Source organism: Pelobates fuscus, chromosome 1, assembly GCF_036172605.1.
Source record: "Pelobates fuscus isolate aPelFus1 chromosome 1, aPelFus1.pri, whole genome shotgun sequence".
NCBI classification, from domain to species: Eukaryota; Metazoa; Chordata; class Amphibia; order Anura; family Pelobatidae; genus Pelobates; species Pelobates fuscus.
The window spans coordinates 123320985-123344140 of NC_086317.1; the positions used below are offsets into that span (position 1 = coordinate 123320985).

The 23156-nt window shown below is 39.2% G+C and overlaps 1 protein-coding gene across 2 annotated transcripts in view; it reads right to left on the minus strand.

The window, feature by feature from the left end:
* MAP3K15 (mitogen-activated protein kinase kinase kinase 15) overlaps positions 1-23156 on the minus strand; it is a 169087-nt gene that overhangs the window by 10470 nt on the left and 135461 nt on the right. For both annotated transcript variants that reach the window (XM_063450192.1, XM_063450193.1), the window contains exons 15-21: positions 22035-22168; positions 18315-18442; positions 17100-17230; positions 13646-13751; positions 12156-12313; positions 7392-7575; positions 296-322 (exon numbers count right to left, since the gene is read on the minus strand). In XM_063450192.1, the coding sequence (XP_063306262.1) occupies positions 296-322; positions 7392-7575; positions 12156-12313; positions 13646-13751; positions 17100-17230; positions 18315-18442; positions 22035-22168 (868 nt within the window). The remainder of the gene's footprint in view (positions 1-295; positions 323-7391; positions 7576-12155; positions 12314-13645; positions 13752-17099; positions 17231-18314; positions 18443-22034; positions 22169-23156) is intronic.

Below are 23156 nucleotides of genomic sequence, written 5' to 3' on the forward strand. Positions count from 1 at the left end.
ATACAATATATAAATATATATACCCATTTTGATGCCCACGTGCCTACCTGTTGACCCAACCTTTAAAGCAATAATAATTCTATTTTGCCAATACTGACAGAGTGCCATCTACACCACAATTCCACTAAGCTAGACCTGGTGTCTGCTTGCTATACTACCACACTACCACAGTCCAACAAGTCTCTCTCAAGTGGCAATAGCACTCAGCTTAGCATAAGGTTTTTATCTTGGGGGACTTTTATATAGGGCCTACTTAGTGCTAGGTTACATTTTTATTGTTCATCGTATTACCCACCTTGTGATGTAGAACTCCCACCGCCAACTGGAGCCAACATAAATAAAGTGATAAGATATATATATATATATAAAAAAAAAAAAAAGAGAAAAATCACCAAGTTAGTGCAAGCAGTCCAATATGAGTCCAACTAGAGGATATTTGGAAAGTACAAGATTAGAAAACTATTTAATTCCCCTACTTTAACCCGTTTGTGTCACTATACCCCACTCCCTCTAGCATGTAAGCTCATTGAGCAGGGCCCTCAACCCCCTCTGTTCCTGTATGTCCAGTGGTCTGATCTCAATTATGTGTCTGTTAGTCCACCCATTGTACAGCGCTACAGAGTTTGTTGGCGCTATATAAATAATAAAATAATAATAATAATTAGTGTCCACATTCCCAATGATCATGTAGCTAAAACAATCACTAATTCTTAATTGTATGATGCATGTTTATATTAAAGAAATGGGTGATACTTTCCATGCATTGGTTATCATGTGGCGATAAAATAATTCTAAAAACAAGATTTACTTAATACTTCATTCAGACAGTACAATTCATTTGCTGGGATGAATGGGCACTATATATTCACATGGATATAGCAACTTTATTATATTGTAGTTTAGTGGTTACTTAAGCTTTTTGACCATGGCGCAAGTGATACTATATTCAAACTAGGTATAGAGACAGTTAATTAAAGAGTTTCTATTAGTACTACTAGTGTCCATTAACTTGGTATAAGTCAGTAAATACATAATAAAATAATAAATAAATGAATAAATAATATAGCTCTTACTAGAATTAAGCTTTCTACTTTCATGGTCAGTTATCTATAAAGATATGAATAGACTTTCACAAACAAAAAGGAGACACGACTACGACTTATCACATTGTTCTTTTTGATACAATTAAGACCAAATACAGAGTAATAAGTGTTTGTAGGCGTAATGTTCTGAAAATGGTGCAAAGTACTAAAAGTAGGGCAAAGGCCATGGAAACCATTGAACCCTGCAGGCACAGTCCATTGGTGACTCCAGCCCTTTCACAGTCAATAACATGTATATGTGCAGATAGCTGCACTATTCTTACAGATACATTTAAAGATCCACCAAACAACCTGTGATGTAGCTGTTTGCCAGGTTCTCTAGATCTCTCTCACAAGATGAGCTAAAATCAGTTTGAGGACAGAGTGGGGGTCCACCATAGGGCAAGCTATTTGAGCTGTTGTGCGTTCTCAGTAGTCTCTTGCACCCTGTTATTTTGCTCTCCCTAAGGTAAATGGATAATCCAGACATGGACCCTTTGCTCACTGTGTCTAGAGAGATAACAGCTACAGCTCACTGACCAGGCCTAACAAGGACAACACACAATTCTGGGGTTGCTGTATCTTTTGTGCAGAGAAATCTGCAAAATACAGGGAGCCATCTTACCCTCTCTTCTCAGCCATTTTACACTCTGCTAGGAACAGCTTCCCTCCCTTTGGTTTATGATTGTATTTTGCTTTGTGTTTGACTTTGTTTTCTTGTCATAGCAGGCAAGCAATAGTTAGCCTGGGAGTTCATGAAGGAAGACTGGGGCTGATCCCACCCCTATGCTCTGGTAAAAGGTATTAGTTACCGACGTGCACACTGAACCGGCTAGTGGTTAGCATTATATTGATAAGGACAGGTTCTGAGGCCACCTGTTGGTTGGGATGAGGCGGGATAGCAGGTGCCCATGATAGTTGGTGATTACATTCAGTATAGGTTGCCAAGGATGTGTTTTGCTTTTAAAAGTTATATATAATATTAATATGTTACGTTTACTGTTTAAATGATATTCATTGCTGAATTTAAATAATACAGGCTGTGGCCTGATTTCACCAAGTAAGTCTCACATTTCGTTATTGAAGGGGTGTAGGCGGGGTTCGGGGTTATAAATGGTTGCGCTACACGGTACCCACCACCTTCACACATAAGCGGAAAACAACTGAAAGGCAAGCTATAGGAGCTGGTGTCCATTCTCAGTAATCTCTTGCACCGTTATTGCTTGCCCATGGAGAGCCTATATTACAAGAACGCTATAGCATTAGGAATACAAATGTCTGTTTCTAATGCTGTAGTGCTCTGTTGGACATTTAGATTCCCAGCTCCCATTTTACTTACCTTTTTCCCCTCGGAGTGCTGGTCTCCACACTGCTCCTTGACGGAGATCCCGCCTCCTTGGCTGAGATCTTCAAGCTCGATGATCTCAGAAAAGCCAATGCTTTCCCATAGGAAAACATTGTGATGTAAGTGCGCATATACAGCAAAATGCCGTGCTGCGCCATTCAGATGGTCTACATGAGTTTCACTCTGCTTTTTCTGTGGAAGGACTTCTAGAGGCATTTAAACCATGTTATAAAAATATTACTGTTCTGCAGAATGGCCATGATATTTTCACTTGCTTGGTTAAAACAGAGGGACATGGCACCCAGGCCACTTTATTGAATTGGAATGGTCTGGATGCAAATCGTGTTCCCTGAATGTGACAGGCTTGTAAGTTTGTAAGAAAATAACCAAGCAATTGAAGACAATTCTGGAAAATTCAGTTTCCAAAGTGAATGGTTCCTACTAGTTCCATTAGTTGGCTTTAACTTTCATGGGTAACACCCTCTATTGAAGCAGTCCAGGTGGGGGCCAGTGACCCACATACAAACACACATATGTGAGTTTGTGCAACATACTGTTTGCATCACTGGAGGATTTGTCTTACTCTTCACATGCGGTCATGTTTTCTATAACAGGTTATGAATGCTTGCTAGTGATAACCAGTTTAATACTTCTCAATGAAAAGGACTGTGCATGAACCATTTTCCTGACTCACCTTCCTATAACTAATACATGGAATCTTTGATATTTTCCACTAGGACAAATTCCTGTTTATTCAAATCTTTATATGTTTACAATACTGCCACAATACACTTAAAATAAATAAACTGAAACAAATTGCAGCTCCCCAGCTGTGGTTTAACAAGTTCTTTAACTACCTTCCTGGAGAGCAGTGAAGTATGGGAACAGGAGTTCAACAACAGCTAGGGGCCACATTTCAACACCCATGCTGTAAGGCATGATACACACATATAAGCTATTGTATAAAAGAAATACCACAACCACAACAAAGACCTTTTTAAAGGATCTGGTTATAGAGATGACATTTATACACTGTCCTTAAAGGGATAAAGGTAGCTTCATAACAAAGCTTTTTTTTTTTTTGCTGTTTTCTACAGATTTAAAAGGCGGTTCGTAGGTACAAGTAGTGAGTTGAAAAAATATAAATTGTATCAACATCAATGTATTAATGTTGTTCTTAACCGTCCTTGATTTCTATTTGAAACTATGCTTAATGGGCCCGGCGGTCCTGGGGGGCCCGGACTGCTCTGGGAGTCCCGGGCCCCACATTCTATTTGTGCACATATAGATAGCGATTATCGCTATCTATATGTTCACCTGCGGACCCCGGCTACCTGTAGAATGTACAGGCAGAAGCTGCTGGAGTGTTAAGATGTGCTGGCTGGTCCCGTCTACATACTACAGCGGCTGGCACCCTCCACCAGACCACCAGGGATGTGATCTCCCCCCTCCCTGACCAGGTAAGAAGCAGGGAGGGGGGAATAACATGTAAATGCCACCAAAAAGGCTCCCCTCCCACCCCCCTCCCCCCTATGCAGCCCCCTATTTTACATACACTAAAACCACAACACACACACTGCATACACACACTAAAACCACAACACATACATACACTAAAACCACAACACACACACACACACTGCATACACACACTAAAACCACAACACGCACAAACACTGCATACACACACTAAAAGCACAACACACACACACACACTGCATACACACACTAAAAGCACAACACACACACACTGCATACACACACTAAAACCACAAAACACACACACATTGCATACACACACTAAAAGCACACCACAAATATACACTACATTCCCCATACACACACTAAAACCACAACACACAGACACTGCATACACACACTAAAAGCACAACACACAGACACTGCATACACACACTAAAACCACAACACACACACACTGCATACACACACTAAAACCACAACACACACACACACTGCATACACACACTAAAAGCACAACACACACACACTGCATACACACACTAAAACCACAAAACACACACACATTGCATACACACACTAAAAGCACACCACAAATATACACTACATTCCCCATACACACACTAAAACCACAACACACAGACACTGCATACACACACTAAAAGCACAACACACAGACACTGCATACACACACTAAAACCACAACACACACACACTGCATACACACACTAAAACCACAACACACACACACTGCATACACACACTAAAACCACAATACACACACACACACTGCATAAACACACTAAAAGCCCAACACAAATATGCACTGCATTCCCCATACACACACTAAAACCACAACACAAACACGCACTGCATTCACCATACACACACTAAAACCACAACACACACACACACACTGCATACACACACTAAAACCACAACACAAGCATACACTAAAACCACAACACACACACACTGCATACACACACTAAAACCACAACACACACACACACTGCATACACACACTAAAACCACAACACGCACACACACTGCATATACACACTAAAAGCACAACACACACACACTGCATACACACACTAAAAGCACAACACACACACACTGCATACACACACTAAAACCACAACACACACACACTGCATACACACACTAAAAGCACACCACAAATATGCACTGCATTCCCCATACACACACTAAAACCACAACACACACACACACTGCATACACACACTAAAACCACAACACAAACACACACTGCATACACAGACTAAAACCACAACACAAACTGCATACACCATACACAGACTAAAACCACAACACACACACTGCATTCACCATACACACACTAAAACCACAACACAAACACACAGACACACTGCATACACACACTAAAAGCACAACACAAATATGCACTACATTCCCCATACACACACTAAAAGCACAACACACACACACCGCATCCACACACTAAAACCACAATACACACACACACTGCATACACACACTAAAAACACAACACAAATATGCACTGCATTCCCCATACACACACTAAAAGCACAAAACAAACACGCACTGCAGTCACCATACACACACTTAAACCACAACACACACACACACACTGCATACACACACTAAAACCACAACACAAACACACACTGCATACACACACTAAAACCACAACACAAACACACAGTGCATACACACACTAAAACCACAACACAAACACACACTGCATACACCATACACACACTAAAACCACAACACACACTGCATTCACCATACACACACTAAAACCACAACACACACTGCATTCACCATACACACACTAAAACCACAACACACACATACTGCATACACCATACACACACTAAAAACACAACATACACACTGCATTCACCATACACACACTAAAACCACAAAACACACACTGCATTCACCATACACACACTAAAACCACAACACAAACACACACTGCATTCACCATAAACACACTAAAACCACAACACAAACACACACTGCATTCACCATACACACACTAAAACCACAACACAAACACGCACTGCATTCACCATACACACACTAAAACCACAACACAAACACACACTGCATTCACCATACAAACACTAAAACCACAACACAAACACGCACTGCATTCACCATACACACACTAAAACTACAACACACACACTGCATTCACCATACACACACTAAAACCACAACACAAACACACACTGCATTCACCATACACACACTAAAACCACTACACAAACACACACTTTATCTAAATCACACAAAACTACATTCATTATACAAATGTGCAATCTGTATCCATTTTACACACCACACAGGCCATCCTTGTGGGTGGACTCAGAATGGACCCCGGGGGCGGACCCAGGGGGCCCACACTTTGAACTGTGTCAGGGGCCCCAAAATTTCTGATGGCAGCCCTGAGAACAGTTACATTTTAACCAAATCCTTATACTAAAACAAACAACTAGTAAAAGACTAGTGTATTAAACTTCCAGATTGTTAGAACAATATCACTAGTCTTCTATGGATTCCAGAAGATGTCCATAAAGTGTGTAAAAATTGGATTTTGCAAGCAAATCCCAAACCACTGGTATTTCAGGATATCAACGCTATAAAGTGTTACCGGTAGATTGTTGTTCAACTGCAATTTGAAACGTAACATTTTTTATTTTGCTGAGCACCATCATGAGTACATTATACAACGGGTGATCCTCGTCTATGATCTGCCCATCAGTATTGCCCTTGGGCCAACGGAAGCACTGAGATTGTGTGTACCATTAAATTTACTATAGTATCATAAATATTTTAATGCTATAAAAACCAACACATATATATTAAGGCCCTCTTATGTGGTGTTTAGTAAATAAACGCTCACATATAATAAAATGCATAGAGAATTGCTTTTTATTCCCAGCTAAAATGTTTTTTATTTTAGTTTTCCTGGCAGTCAGATAGCTAACGCCGAATGATGTGTACCAACCGCATCCTCCAACATAACAGCGTAGTTTTTAAGGAGTAAAACACAACACTAAAATACACTTAAAACGGACACAATTTTTTTTCCATTACAAAAATGCTGTCACAAATGTATGACCATGAATATGTAAATTAAAGGGAGGATATTTCTAGTAGCAAATAAGTAGCACATAACAAGGAAATTCAAAGGGGCATAAGAATATCAGACAGGGACTCAAGAATGAGATACCTAAGGATTATGTAGATGCACAAAAAGAACAGAGGACACAGAGATCACAAAGGAAAAAAACAAAACAGAAAAGGATCCAAGGACAACAGGACAATATGTTTTATGGAATAGATGGCGATATTATTGGACTCATTATTTTATGATCAATACTTTGCTCAAACAATCTTTGAATAATGCCCCCCATATAAATCAGAGAAAATAGAATGGAAATAAGTCATCACTTGAAGCTTACCTGCAGGTTTAAATGCAATTTTACTTTTTTTGCCTTTGTTTGCTTGCTTCAAAAAGAAGTCTCTAAGCAGGTCAGCAGCTGTAGTGCGCTTTACAGGATCGGGCTCAAAACACAGCAAAATGAAGGCTCTGGCTTCTGCTGAGAGGGACTCGGGTATTTCTGGGTGGATTTTAAACATACCCACCTGGAATACATGGACAGAGAGAGGTTATGGTATTCAAAGAGGTAGTTTTGGTGGCCAGGAAACAGTATGGAGAGTTCAAAAACATTAAAACTATTCACACTATTTTATCTAACTTCTTCTCCTGCATGTGTGTGGTGTGTCTGGAAATAACAAGTACAGCATAGTAAAAAAATATCCAGCGGCTACATATTGAGCAGTTCCACTCATCTGATCTTATGAAATGAACTGTATCTTGGATTGAGATTTATGGAATAAAAAAAAAAAAAAAACCTGGGAGTGTTTCCCTGGGCCATCCACTCCCATGGTTCGTTCGCCTACTTTCAAATATGCCACAATTACCAGACTATCACACAAACTTTTACAGCTGCTGACTGGGACAACCCCCTGGATAACATGTTGTGCTCACCGAGCTTGGTCTCTTACTCAAACCTTACTTGCTTATAAGATACATTCCAGATTGGAGCAGGCTCCAAACGGGCATAGGTAAATGGAAATCTCACTTTCCAGACTTACATCCTGAAGACATACTCACTGCACATCATATTCAAGATCAGGTTTTATCTATGGTTTCTTACAGGGGTGTGTTTCTTAAGACAGAGGCGTAACTAGAAACCACGGGGCCCCAGTGCGAAATTGCCCTAGGCCCCCCCTATACGTCTACCTCCCACCCCATACATCCCCGACCCCCCCCCATACACACACTGTAATGTAGACACACACATCTAGAGACACATACATACATAGACCCATACATACACACGCACACATACATGTAGACACATACACACATACACACACATACATACAGACACACATACACTAACACAAACACACACATGCAAAATATTTAAGTCACCCTCCTGTTTCCTATCTTTTAGATACAGGAGAGTGACCTCCCAGGGGAAGAAGTGACAGGGGCAGTGCTGACCGGGCCCCCTGGATATTCATTGCCATCGGGTGTCCCCTTAACGTACCCCCCACCCCGGCAGTTCTACCGGGCAGGGCCCCCTGGAGTGACAGGCCCGGTCGCAGCTGTGACCCCTGCGACCACGGTAGTTCCGCCACTGTCTTAAGACACTGCATTATGCTTACTATTCTTCCTATAGTAATATCTAATGGCTAGAAAGGAATCATCGACTTGCTTCACATGTACACACACAAGAGCTGACATATTTAACTGTCTGTGGGAGTGTGCTTCAGTTCGGGCATTTTGGACCGAGGTGAAACAAGACCTTGTCAAACAAAACATGCCCACATTGCCACTAATCCCTGAATTTTTGCTCTTGGACCCCATACCTGGTCAACCCATGGGTACAAAACGATTCCTTCTCATTATGGCAGCAGTTGGCCGCAAAGCCATTCTGCAGGTCTGGAACCAGCCGGCTTCTCCTACTCTACAATTGTTTTTGTCTAAACTCCTGTTCCAATTTAAGATGTATTGGCTGACAATGCTAACCAACAAAGAAATCCTCACCAGGAAATTTTTCTCGACTTGGAGATCATACATTCTCACTTTGGCTGACACTTTCAGATCCAAGGTGAGAAGCACGTTGGAGTACACAGCGTGATTCTTGGCAGAGGTGGTGGCGGGTGGTGATCCCCTTTGCAACATTCCTAGTTAACTGACAAGTATCTTCACCTCTGGACAACTATTTGACTTGGGAGGGCTCTGGGGTGACGTGATGAGCTGGCACAGAGTTTAGTTGTAGTCAATGTTCTTGTTTGTCCAGCTTCCCAAATACTCTACACTAAGTGTGCTTCACTGCACCATGGACTTTTCAATAGGATCCGAAGGTTGTAAACTCTACCCCTTTCTAACCTTTCAATAATTGTGCTCTTACTTCTTTAGCACCACTCTTGCATTTCTTCCCTTAGCACAAGATAGCATGGTATCCCTGTGGTCTAGTCGGGACATCGAACCACTTGCCGGGGGCTTTGATGATATCCAGGTGTGAAATATACGCCAATCTGTTGCCTCAATCGACAGTCCAATGACACCACCACTTTCTATTTGGACATCCGGGGGGAGTTGTTAAGTCCCTCCTTTCAGGTCTGCAGGAGATATGCTCAATCCATACTCTTCCAGACTATTCAAGTACTCACTATATAAATAGTGGTTAGGGTCAGACTAACCTATCTCTTACAACAATTGTTGGGATGTTACAGTAACATCCTCAGATACACTAAACACACTAAACCGACTGTTTATTATCTGCAACCTAGTGGGACTGGATGTTTAAGTTCTATTTTACTTTTTATTTTATTCTTTTGTTTCATTATACAAACTTTATTCCGGAAAAAGTCGCAAAAATGAATACACACTTTTATCTTTTCCACTACCTGTATTACTGTTGTGCCATACCTATTCTAACATTTCAGTTGAGCCCGTGTTATGTATCGCATGTACAGCCTGGTATCTTGTCAGGAATTGTCAGGGCTTGTTTGATTTACGATATATATGTTTTCATTGATCCTCACTGTTAGACAGTGTATTGAGAGAATATCTAACCTTTGTCCCTCTGGTGGTGGGGGAATGGCTCATTCTCTGGTGGTTGTTCTTCCCTTACCTCACCTCCCACCCTCCTTTCCCACCATCCCTCCCCCCATTTCTCTTTTTTTTTGTTGTTCTCCTATAATCCAAAATTAAAAATGAGAGTGTTTGTCTGTTATTACTGTATACCACCATCTTCGATAGTTTGATTTGTATCTTTGATGACACTTCAATATGTCTTTGTACAACGTCTACAAACACTCATTAAAAATGGTTTGAGAAAAAAAAAATAAAAAAAAATAAACATGAACCAGAATAAGAAGCTTGTGATTACTGGAGCCTCTTCCTGGTTTTGGAAGTTTCTGTCTGTTGCTTCTGTTTGTAGAATATTAGCAGACACAATGTATTTTTTCTTTTCTTTTCTAATTATATATGTGTACCTATTTCTTTAAAGCACTATCTGTATAATCTATACATAGTATAATGTATAATCAGTTCAAGCCATAACATTACCCTTTAAATGAAAAAAGCTTCCTGACACCAAACCAGAACAACATCCTGTACTATACCTATACCTAGACTAGGTATAAAAAGAGTAGATTAAGTGGGCAGAGCCTGACAGCCAAGATGGCCAGACATGTTTCTTCATAGCTCCAACGCTTCCAGGCATAAAACAAGCCTTCCCAGTTCTTATCTGCACCGGCAGCTACTGCACACGAGTGGTGGGGTGCCTTATAACGAAAGGTTACTCAAAATGCCGACCCATTTCACCGCCACCACAAACCGTCCGAGCCGACGGCCTAGCCTGCTAAACAGCCTGGAATCTGGGGGAGGTGGCTAATCTCCCAACATAGGATTAGCTATTCACGACAAACGTTTTGCAGCCCTGCCCTCTGGACCAGCGGGAGTTAACTCGGTCCCCGTTGGGGAAGCTCACTTCACTGCACCAGCAGAGCCTCCTGCCACAAAACCCACCGCATGGAGCGGCAAGATGGCCGCTGAGCCTCAAAGCCTGTCCATACAGGAGAGCTCACATACCTAAGCTTGGAGGAAGGACTTCGAGGTCAGATTTGATAGGATTTGTCAAGCATTCTGGGAGTGCATCGTGTGCCGATACCCCAACGGTACCTCACCTGCGAAGCCAGTGACCCATGCTGTTCGGCGGAATCGCCAAGCACACTCTGAGCTGGGAGCTAGCAAGGAGGCACAACCTACCAGACACCTACGTACCTGAGATACTCCCAGTACTTCGAAGTACCCGCTCGCTCAAGCTCCAGTCAGGCACAGAAGGCAGAGCACTGGAAACGCTACAAAGGTCCCCCTCAAGACCCGGCTTCTGGGGAGAGCAGGGTTCTGGTACCACAAACTCCCTTTTTTAACATGCAGAATGTCCCACTTTCATGGCCTCTTGGTGGAGTGGGGTGAAAATTCGCAGAGGACATTCCACATCCTTGATACTCGGCACTAACAAGCTATATTACTCCTTTGCCTGTGCTAATCATCCTATCTCAATACCCAGTGGTATACATAATCTGTTTAGCATACAAATAATCTGTTTAGCATGTTACATAATCGTTTATTATAATTTCTAATGACCAGCCTGTTTTATTATTATTTTCCACTAATTACACGGTGCCATACAACTTAATGTAGTGACTTTGTTTTATGAAGCTCGCCTCTAGCTTGCTCGACGTTACTGTGATGGCATTGCTAGTTCGTTTCTATATTTTTTAAATGTGCTGTTATTCCAATGCAATGCTGTTGTCATGCTATGCGGATCTTACTGTGCTTGACCCTGCTGTTGTGGCAGCGCAAGCCCTTGTGTTATACTATGCACAACAAAAAATAAAGAATTTAAAAAAAAAGTAGGTTGAAAACAAGAAATATGGGCATTTCCCATTATATCGGTCTATACTCATAAGCAAAAATGTTCTGTAGTGTGGTAGAGTGGCAAAGATGAACACATAATTTGGTTCCACTGCTCTTTATGAAAATAAACGTATCAGTGTTCAATGAACAAAGTCCCGTTATAAATCTCTCTCGGTCAGATCATGGGAAACTATCACGCAGTAATGACACAACATTTTACCTTAAACATTGCTGCTTGGGGCTCACCCAGCTCGTGGAATGGAGGCTTGCCGGTTGCCATTTCAATAATTGTGCAGCCTAAAGACCAGATATCAGCAGGAGCACCATACCCTCGGGGCCCTTTGTCAATGATTTCAGGAGCCATGTACTGTAATGTGCCTAGAGTAGAGATTAGGAGATACACAAAGTAAAGTTTGTCCAAATTGTCATAAATTTCTAAAGAGAAAGTGCAGGAGGAAAGGTATAAATAGAAAAAGAGAGAAACAAACAAATCTCAAGAAGGCTTACTTTAGCTGGGTACCATTATCAGGAAAGGGATTACATATCTCATGAAGTAATTAAAGTTTACACAGCGGGTTTCTATGGTAAGAACTCCCTATGAGCAATATTGGACATATAAAGGCACAGAATGGGGGATATTGTTCCCTTATTAAGCTTTATAGGGTACACGCTTTCCTTGGACACTTCTCAACTGGCACAAAATGTTCATGACAGAGTCTGCTAATTAAAGGCTGTCATTAATAGGATTAAAGGCCCAGTCCAACGCACCAAACAGTCTATTGAAATTTTTTTGCACATTCTTAAACTTTTATTGAAAGCTAGAAGATCTAATATATAATGAAGGTGTTTGTCTTCCGTCACTGGTTAGCAACATTCTTTCAAACACAATATATAGATAAATAAAATAGTTACTCCTCCGTTTTCTCTATGAACCTGTATTACGCAACATGTGAGTGGGCTTAGTTGTTGTGGCTAGAGTAAAATGAAATAGTTATAAATCATTATTGTTAAATAACAAAACAGGTTAATACAGTTTAATGAACACATATATTACCTAAGGGGCTTATTTACTAAATGAGGGTCATTGACTAACATGTGAATTGTCCAGAATTCAAAATGTATATAAAATTTTAGTCGACAACTGTTGTCCTCATTGTCTGCTCCAGATATGAGGCTTAGTAGTGTCATACAACTTTCTTTATTGCTGCACTGTTACTGTATAACCGTTTATTATACATTGCTGCTTCACATTCTGACTGAGTTAAGATGGCCGCCATGCTCTCTGACCTGTGAGTCATCACAGTGGCGGAGACACTAGTTAAAGTAGGAGGGAAGTGAGAGAGCATGTAGTACAGTTTAGGTATAACACTTTCCTCCCCACCAAGAAAAAAAAACCAAAAAATAACAATAAACCACGGAAACACAGTTCATCCATAGGAGCCAGTACAGTAGCTGAATCGAAAACGTATGTGACTTGGATAATTTTAGCACTTCAGCTATTTCATTCTTACAATTCCTAACAATCCCCATGTTAGTGAATAACCCTGCAAATAATGGACTAGAAACCTAATTGTAGATTTTATCAGCCATTTTAGACAAAATATTGCAATGATGCCATACTGTTTTTGGAGTCAACACAAGACTAACAGATAGGCCCATGTGCTACATTACGTTATTATATACAGACCCTAATAGTGATGACAATCTCACCAGTAAATGTTTCAGTGCATGGATTTACACCAGCGAGCCTCTTGGAAGTCCCAAAATCTGATATTTTCACCACGCCACTATAGGTATTCACTAGAACATTATCTCCCTAAAATAAATAAATTATGAGAAAGGTGTGAGAAGCGATCAGTGCAAAAAAAAAAAATGATTACAAGTCCAGCTAATTTACTGCTATCCTCCTCAATGACCAAAATGTTATCTACTCTTTTAGAAAAAAAAACAAAAAAACACACAATTATAATCCCAAATATCACTATTACTTTGAAATTTTTGAAGGTAAGGTAGTGTCACCTTTTCCTCTACCAAGTCACCATCTCCTAATCTATTGTGACCATGGCTTTACCCATTGTCACCAAATTGCCCAGTCCAGCTCCCGATAGGACCATTTTGTGTGATATCAGAGAAGTCATGGCTTACTAGAAATTTAAAATTTAAAAACAACATAGCTGAACAGTTTTTCCAGTCTAGCTATTTTGGCCTTACATTTTAAATTAATTTTGATTTCCAAACAATTCTCCGTTTAGTAAATATCACTGTAAAGAATATGATTTAACCCCTTAAGGACCAAACTTCTGGAATAAAAGGGAGTCATGACATGTCACACATGCCATGTGTCCTTAAGGGGTTAATGGACTCTTTAGGCACCAAGACTACATAATCTCTTGTATTCCTATCACTATACTGTTACTTTAAAGAGTGGCACAAATCTCTTCAATGTACATTCGTAACACTGCTGATGCTCATCCTCTACACACTGATATACAGACATGCTGCCAACACAGAGCAATCTGAAGAGTGTTACATTTTTATCTCATTCCAATGATGAAATGTTACAATATGCAAGTTAATGAGCATAGATCCCAATACTAGTGGTTTGGAACCAACAGCATGTTTATCAGCATTGCATTGAAACCACGGCACAATACACTGCACTATAAAGCTTCTTTTTTGTGCCTCTAATGTTTTTTAGATTATTTTAAAATGTATCATCTCATTGCTCCCACAGTGAGAGACCCAGTTTTTACATATACTCTTTAGAGAGAAAAATAACTGTATTCCCGTAACCGAGTGCACATAAAAGTAGTGGGTACATTACTGTGCCAGTGGTAAGAATCTACCTGATGATAGACTGAGCACCAGTAGCTTTTGTTGACTGACACTGTTAGACTGATGGACTCACAATTGTGGTGAAGGGGTGGCAGAGGGGAATAATTGTAACTAGGTGCCGAAGGGGGTCACGTAGAGTCAACCAGACTACCGGTCCTTCCCCTGCAGGCATCCAGGACAGATTGAAAGCTGCATCTTTGTCCAATAAAGGCAGTGGCTGTGGAGTAATACTCCAGCACATGCTGCCTGGAAATGGTTTCACATGCTTTCCCACTAGTACACAGTAAGGACCCTGGCCTTGCTATGTTTATAACTTTACAAATGCAGAGGATAGTGCCAAAAAGTTGTCTTTTGCTCTGAACTTCAGATAAAAGACAGCCTGTTTATAAGAAACCATTGGGTGTGCTCAGATGTGTGTACGTGTTCCAGTTGGATTAATTGGTAGTTGGCCCTCCTGGTTTGGAGCACCCTGGTGGATATATCCCCCTAAAAGAATGTGTGTGCATTACCCTCTTACACTCTGCAACTGTTACTGTGTATGTGGCTGACTGTAGATATGTAACTATGTGTGTATGATCGTTTGTGACTGATATTGTATGGATATGTGACTGTTTGTGTGTGTGTGTGTGTGTGTGTGTGTGTATCTATGTCTAATATGGTGTTTATATAACTGTATGTGTGACTAATACTATGTGACTGTTACTGTTTATGTATGTATAATCCTTTTTTTTTGTGTTAGATATGTTACTAATCCTTAAAAGGTTACAGAACGAAAAAGTTTTGGGGTATTCATAAAAAGAGTGAAATTCTCATAATTCTGAAGTACACTAGATGTAATACATTGCTCAGGACTGATTTATATATTTGAGCAGTGCAGACATGCATACAATAGTCACAGATCAGTTGATGACATCACGCCTATGTCACAGTCAGTCACTGAGTTACATCATAAAAACACTCAATACAGGAGCAGTTGGACCTGAAAGGTGGGAGCATTTGCAGCTGGCTTTTCTCTGTCTCGCCTGAAGCAGAAGTTAGAGCTTACAAGGACATTATTTGGGGAATAAAAACCCATGCAAAGAACATGGAGAAGACCACATACAGCAAGGTAAGTTTAAAAAAAAAAAAAAAAATGTTTTACCTACAAATTATGCTGAAGCTATTTAATGGTACATGAGATGCTGCAGTACATGATTTCTCTTAACAGGAGAAATGTAAAGGCTTTGCCAAATTAAACTGACTATACATTACACTTATTGTAAATAAAAAGTAACTTAAAATGTCTGATTGAAAACCTCAATATTGAGGCGTTGTCCTACTTTGTAATTGGGAAGGGAGCTATTTAGTTTATATTAACATCCCTTTACTTCCTTTTTGGAAAAGGGTGAGGGTTTTGTATTGTGTATATTTAGTGCTTCGAGAAAGTATAGAAAGTGCTTATTTGCAGACATCATATTTGTGTGTGAGTTTGGCACAGTATGAGCTTCCAGAGGGAGACAAAGCACCAAACAGCAGATTCATAGGGATGCAGCCAGTCAAGACAAATAATATTTTCATTTTTAAGTAAATTTCCTTTTGCAATATTTCTGCTCCTGTTATGTACAATGTCAGGTTTCCGGCCCCATCCCACTGTCTGAGAGGGAACTCTTGCCAATTCTGCAAAGCATGGTCACATAATTCATGTTTTTATAGTAAGGAAACCAGTCACAGCCTTTGTGACATCTTGATATTTGTGAAAGATTCTGCAATGTTGCTGTTGAATTTTTTTTTTTTGCTGTGTTTATAACGCCCCTGCTACCCTTCCATTCTGAGGTATTCCCAATACCCATTATTTAGCTATTCATTGCTCTAGTTCTGGGGGCTAGGAGATATTATTTATTATCTAGATTTTAAGTTATAAGCTTCCAGACTTCTCATATAAGCAACTACAAAACTTAAGAAAGCTTCCTTGAAAAAACTGTATATATTGCTCTTACAAATACAAGTATATATTATTTTTTAGGAGGTGTTCAGACTTAAGAGCCCCAATTCGTATAGTTCCAATACGGTTCTTTGTTTGTTTAAATTCTCGTTATATTTTCCATCTCTCTAACAAAAGCCACCCAGTGATTTAGAGACAGAAGGCCTATATAGTGCAGTCAATGCTAAATCTACAGAATATTCAATATTGACAAATGTCTTCAGGGAAGAATAATGTCATCAAATGTCACCAGTCCTTAACGGGTTAAGCATGTGCTGATTTACCATAAGAAATCATGTTGCACACTTAGCATCCCCAGTAAAAAAAAGAAAAAAAAACGAAAAAAAAACGTATTTTGAGAATAGCTACCTTTATATCTCTGTGCACAATTTGGTTCTCATGAAGATATTTCAAGCCTTCCAAGATTTGCTTAGTATAAAACTTTATTGTTGGCTCTTTCATAGGGCCCCATTTTGACCTTAAAAGCACGGAAAGACTACCTGATCAAATAAAAAGATAAAGATTCACAGTCACACATTGATTTTAATAATTTTTTAATTTAATTTAGTTGGTAGCAGATAATGTCTAATTAATAATGCCTTAAAGGGACACTGCAAACACTATAACAACTCTACTCCCATTGCATTGATTATGGTCCAAGCAGCTCCCTGCTCCCATCTCCCTTAAAGGTCAACCGTCATCGCAAAAATACTTTTAATATAGTAAATCTTTCATTAAGGACTGAAAGGATTTTTTTTTAAAATGTAGTATACATAAAAAAAAAAATAGAAAAACCTACCTTTAGCATATGATAGGTTCATACAGCCATATACATACACCTTGAGTTGGACAGTATATGGAAACTTACAGTTAGTCTCTATGATCCTCCCTGCTTCTGTGCAGGGAGTGAAGCAGGAAAGACCATAGAGACTAACTGTCAGCTTTCAAACACCGTTTGAAGGTGTATGTATATGGCTGAAGGATCCTGTTATATAGTAAAGGTAGGGATGAGTTTTTCATTTATTTTACATCATTTTAAAAAAATATACTTCCTTTCAATATTTGGTAAAAGGATTATTATATTAAAAATTAGTTTGAGGTGAAAGTTGGCCTTTAATTCATTAATACTGTAGCAATTTTTAAAAATCACAGCTACGGTATATGGCCATCCACCCCCTTTGTTACATCACAGGGAAAACACTGCTTCAAGATCAATAATGATAGGTGCAAGTCTTACAACTAAGGCTTAGATTTAATAGTATTGGATTATCTTTCCAAATTATTCAATATTTTTGGATAAACTTTGAAAATTATTCTAAAATTAGTTCAGTGATCCCGTTATTACTACTTCATATGAAATATATTACGGACTTAATTAGATTCGTCCTCCTGTCAAAGGTGTCTCCTTTGCCCTGGTGAAGGCAGTTTAGTGACAGTAAAATTTTACTAATATGTACCTGTCTGTCCCTGATTTGGGGTCCTGACCCTGGATTCAGAAACTCAGTTTTACATTTTCATTTAAAGATCTATATGAACTTCCAAATTACAGAAGGGGTACAAGGAAACAAATACAATAAAACATGCCTCCAGGTACTTGTTCCATGAAAATCTTGATGTATCCATCTTCTGAAACAGAGCCAAGATACTGTACTATGTTACGGTGTTTGAGATATTTATGAAGCGCTATCTCTTCATGTAGGGGCTGGGAATATCTGCAAAGTGAAACAAACATCTAGATTTACAATAATAAAATGACACTTAAGTTAACTCTTTAGGACCGAGTATATTCTTGTTTTTAGGACAGACTTGCATTCGATAAATACTGAATAAGTTAAGGGAGGATACAAATGTTATGTATTCGTATATATTCCTATATTCATACTGAAATTAATTCAAATTCAAGCAGTTGTTAAAATATACAATCAAAATAAACATAAGTAAATTACTAATACTTGATAATACTACTTCAGAGATTATCACATTGCAGCTAATAGAAATAACTAGATTTAAATTACTGATATATCAAATGCCTTTTAGCCCTTTTATATTTTTAGAATTGTCCAACCGGCTGCCAGTATGACTGCTAGCAGTGCGGCCCAGTTGCCATCCGCCCTGCTGGGTGGCAAGAGTGGCAGGGAGAACTTACCTTCTGTGCTCGTTCTTGACAGCTCCCTCATGTGCCCTTACCTCTTCCCGGTTCAGGCACCACTGCTGGGCGGGCACGAGGGACCTGAGCGCAGAGATAGATCCCAGCCCAGTAGCAACCACTGGCCACCAGGGACAGATTATCCATTCCAACCCTCCTAGAGCAAGGTAGGAAGGCTTGGTGGACCCCTTAAGTACTGAGTGTGTTAATGTAATATTTGTGTATGTTTTGTCTTTGATTGTGTGTGTGTGGGGGAGGTGGGTGTCTGTGTGTAAATCAGTGATTATGTTTTATGTGATTGTGTGCTTGTATGTATGCAATTGTGTGTGTAGGTGTGTGTGGGTGTGTGTGTATGTATGTGACTGTGTGTATAGGTCTGTGATTGTGTATATTTGTGATTGTGTGTATAGGTCAGTGACTGTATATGCGTGTGTGGGTCTATGATTGTGTGTGTATGTATATATCTGTGTTTATGTGTGTATGAATGTGACTGTGTATAGATCTGTGATTGTGTGTGTGTATATTTGTGATTGTGTGTATAGGTCTATGATTAGATGTGTGTGTGTGTCTATGATTATATGTGTATAGGTCTGTGATTGTGTATGTGTGATTATGTATATACATGTGTATTTGTTTAGTAGATAGTTCCCTAAATTGGTGTCCTTAAATATGGCAATCCCACATAAGGAAAACAAATAAGGGAGTTATCTAATAAATGCATTTTGAAAAAGGGCTTTTGACATTTTATTATATAAATTATTTATGTGATAGATTTTATGTGCGGCCCAAGGCAATTCCTCTGCGCTTAATGGCGGCCCAAGAAAGCCAAAACGTTGGACACCCTTGACCTAAATGGTGGTTTTAACACTCTAGGGTCAGGAATACATGTTTGTGTTTCTGATCCTATAGAGTTCCTTTAAATATGAAATACATTTTTAGATTGTGCACAACCGCATATATTAGCCAAAGTTAGCTTTGGGCTTTTATTTAGGTAAAATTCTCAGCAGTCTTTAGTTTTTAATTTTTATGTTGTTCACAAGTAAATGAGATTAAACTGATGCAGTGCCACAGTGGGCATATGGGCACATGTAGCACTTTTGAAAAAGAGTGTATGTGCTTGTACGGTATTTCTGTGCATCTGCGTGTCTAGCGAATCATTTAAAACAAAAGTCCTGTGGAGGTAAATGTGTTACATAGTTACATAGCTGAAAAGAGACTTGCGTCCATCAAGTTCAGCTTTCCTCACATTTGTTTTTTGCTGTTGATCCAAAAGAAGGCAAAAAACCCAGTTTGAAGCACTTCCAATTTTGCAACGAGCTAGGAAAAAAATTCCTTCTTGACCCCAGAATGGCAGTCAGATTTATCCTTGCGTCAAGCAGTTATTACCCTACATTGAAAGATTATATCCTTGAATATTCTGTTTTTGCAAGTATGCATCTAGTAGCTGTTTGAACATCTGTATGGACTCTGATAAACCACTTCTTCAGGCAGAGAATTCCACATCCATATTGTTCTTACAGTAAAAAAACCTTTCCTTTGCCTTAGACAAAATCTTCTTTCTTTCTTTCAGTCTAAACGCATAACCTCGTATCCTATGTAAAGTCCGTTTGTGAATAGATTTCCACACAATGGTTTGTATTGGCCCCGAATATATTTGTATAATGTTATCATATCCCCTCTCAGCCGACGTTTTTCTAAACTAAATAGGTTTAAATTTGTTAACCTTTCTTCATAGCTGATATGTTCCATTCCTTTGATTAATTTTGTAGCCCGCCTCTGCACTTTTTCTAGTGCCATAATATCCTTCTTTAGAACAGGTGCCCAAAATTGCACAGCATATTCAATATGCGGTCTTACCAGTGATTTATAAAGAGGCAAAATGATATTCTCATCCCGAGAATGAATGCCCTTTTTCATGCATGACAATACCTTACTGGCCTTGGCCACTGCGGATTGACATTGCACATTGTTGCATAGTTTGTTGTCTATAACAATTCCCAAGTCCTTTTCGTGTGTTGTTATCCCTAATTTGCTTCCATTAAGGGTATACGTTGCTTGAGTATTCTTTACGCCGAAGTGCATAACTTTGCATTTTTCAACATTAAATTTAATCTGCCATTTGAGTGCCCAGTCCCCCAGTCTATCTAAATCCATCTGCAGCAAAGTAATATCTTGCTCACATTGTATTATTTTACAGAGTTTTGTGTAATCTACAAACACTGAAACATGACTTTCAATGCTGTCTTCAAGATCATTTATAAACATGTTAAATAGAAGGGGTACCAGAACAGACCCCTGAGGGACACCACTTGCAACCTCTGTCCAGCTTGAAAATTTACCATTAACAACAACTCTTTGTACTCGGTTTCTAAGCCAATGTTCTACCCAAGAACAAACATTTTCATCTAGCCCAATTTCTTTGAGTTTGAACACTAATCTGTTGTGTGGAACTGTATCAAATGCCTTGGCAAAATCCAAATAGATCACATCCACTGCAACACCCTGATCTATACTTCTGCTTACTTCTTCGTAGAACGCAATCAAGTTAGTTTGACATGACCTGTGCTTCATAAAACCGTGCTGATTTTTGCTGATAACCATGTTCTTCTCAAGGAATTCTTGAATATTATCCCTTAATAACCTTTCAAATATTTTACCAGCCACAGAAGTTAAGCACACAGGTCTATAATTTCCAGGCAAGATTGTTGCTAACCTTTGCGTCACTACTTTCCTGGGGTTAGGAATCAAGGAGTTATACCTTCCAGGAAAGTTACAGTTCAGTTTTAAAACAAAAATGTAAAGTAGCACCCTCCATAGCTAACAATGGGTTACTTACATTACATTAGATTGTACAAACGTCTGAGAATATATATAGTTCTTCTTTAAAATTGTTTGAAAAACATTAGCGATTTTAGTCACTTGCCTATTCTTGCATCAAGCCCTATATATGTACTAGGTCAGGGATTGTTGCATTTGAACTGCTGACAAGCTTAAAGCACCAGCATTTCTACATGGTTTTTTTTTAAAAAAAATTTTTGAGATTTTTAAATAATTATATACGAAACTACGTATTTTTGGAATTAGAGACTCCATTTACAGCAACAGATGAAGCTGCACGTTTTACCTAACAAACATTTTTTATTATAGATAAGACTCACCTGCTGTCCCTCTCTGGTATTTCTTTGATTGCTATTCGGACCTGATTGCTTAGATCTCGGCCTGCATATACCACTCCATATGTGCCTTTACCCAGAATAACTCTGTCTCCATTTTCATCATAATCATATTCATACTGGAAACAGAACAGCAGTGTCAGGAATATGTACAAAACAAACCTTTTACAGATTGGGATACAAATAATCATTGATTAAACTGATTTGAGATTTGTTGATAAGGGGTATTTGCTTTTTGAGGACATGGTGAACAGAAGCCCATTAAACAGCAGTTTGTGGTATGTTAATAAACCTACTTGCAAAATGTAGGCCAAAATAGTCCTGTTGGAATTACACGTGTATACCCCTTTAAAGCTTCGGTAACTGATTGATAATGTTTTCAGAGTTTTATCTGGAATTCACAATCCAAATTCACAGACTATTTAACTGCTGGTAATTCCAAAGTCAGAAAATGTTATTGTCCTAAAACCGGATCTTACTCAGGATTTAGACTTTAATCTTAATCCGGGGATGTGGAGCTCAAAATACCAATATTGCAAGATTAATGTAAAAAAAAAATTAAACAGCTGGTGCATTTGTGGTCTCTCCCACTACATCACAAGATGAAGATTATAGTCAGCCAGGTGCATTTGTGACCCTTGCGTCATTAACCTGTTGTGTTCCCTATAGATATTTGCAGTCTGTGTGTCTTTAAAGGGACACAATAGGCACCCAGACCACTTCAGCTCATTGAAATGGTCTGGGTGCTGTGTCCCTTTTGCACCTAGTGCTGAATGTAAAACATTACAAGGGAGTGGGGGAGGCAGAGGGATCGGTAGTGCCAGGAATACAGCTTTGTATTCCTGGCACCACAGTATCCCTTTAATGTACCTTTAACCATACATTTCAGGCTTTGCACATGTGTAATTGGTTTATTATCAGTTTTGCTATTTATTGTAGTTAACATGCTTATTTGTCTTTTAACTAACCAAGCACTAACTATAGAGTTTGGATTTCCAAATATAAAAAAAATCTAGCTCAATTCTATCATGAGGCAAGAATTCACAGTGACAGGACTCTTTGAGCAGAGTGTAATTAACCATGTTTACAAGTTTTACAAAATGCAAT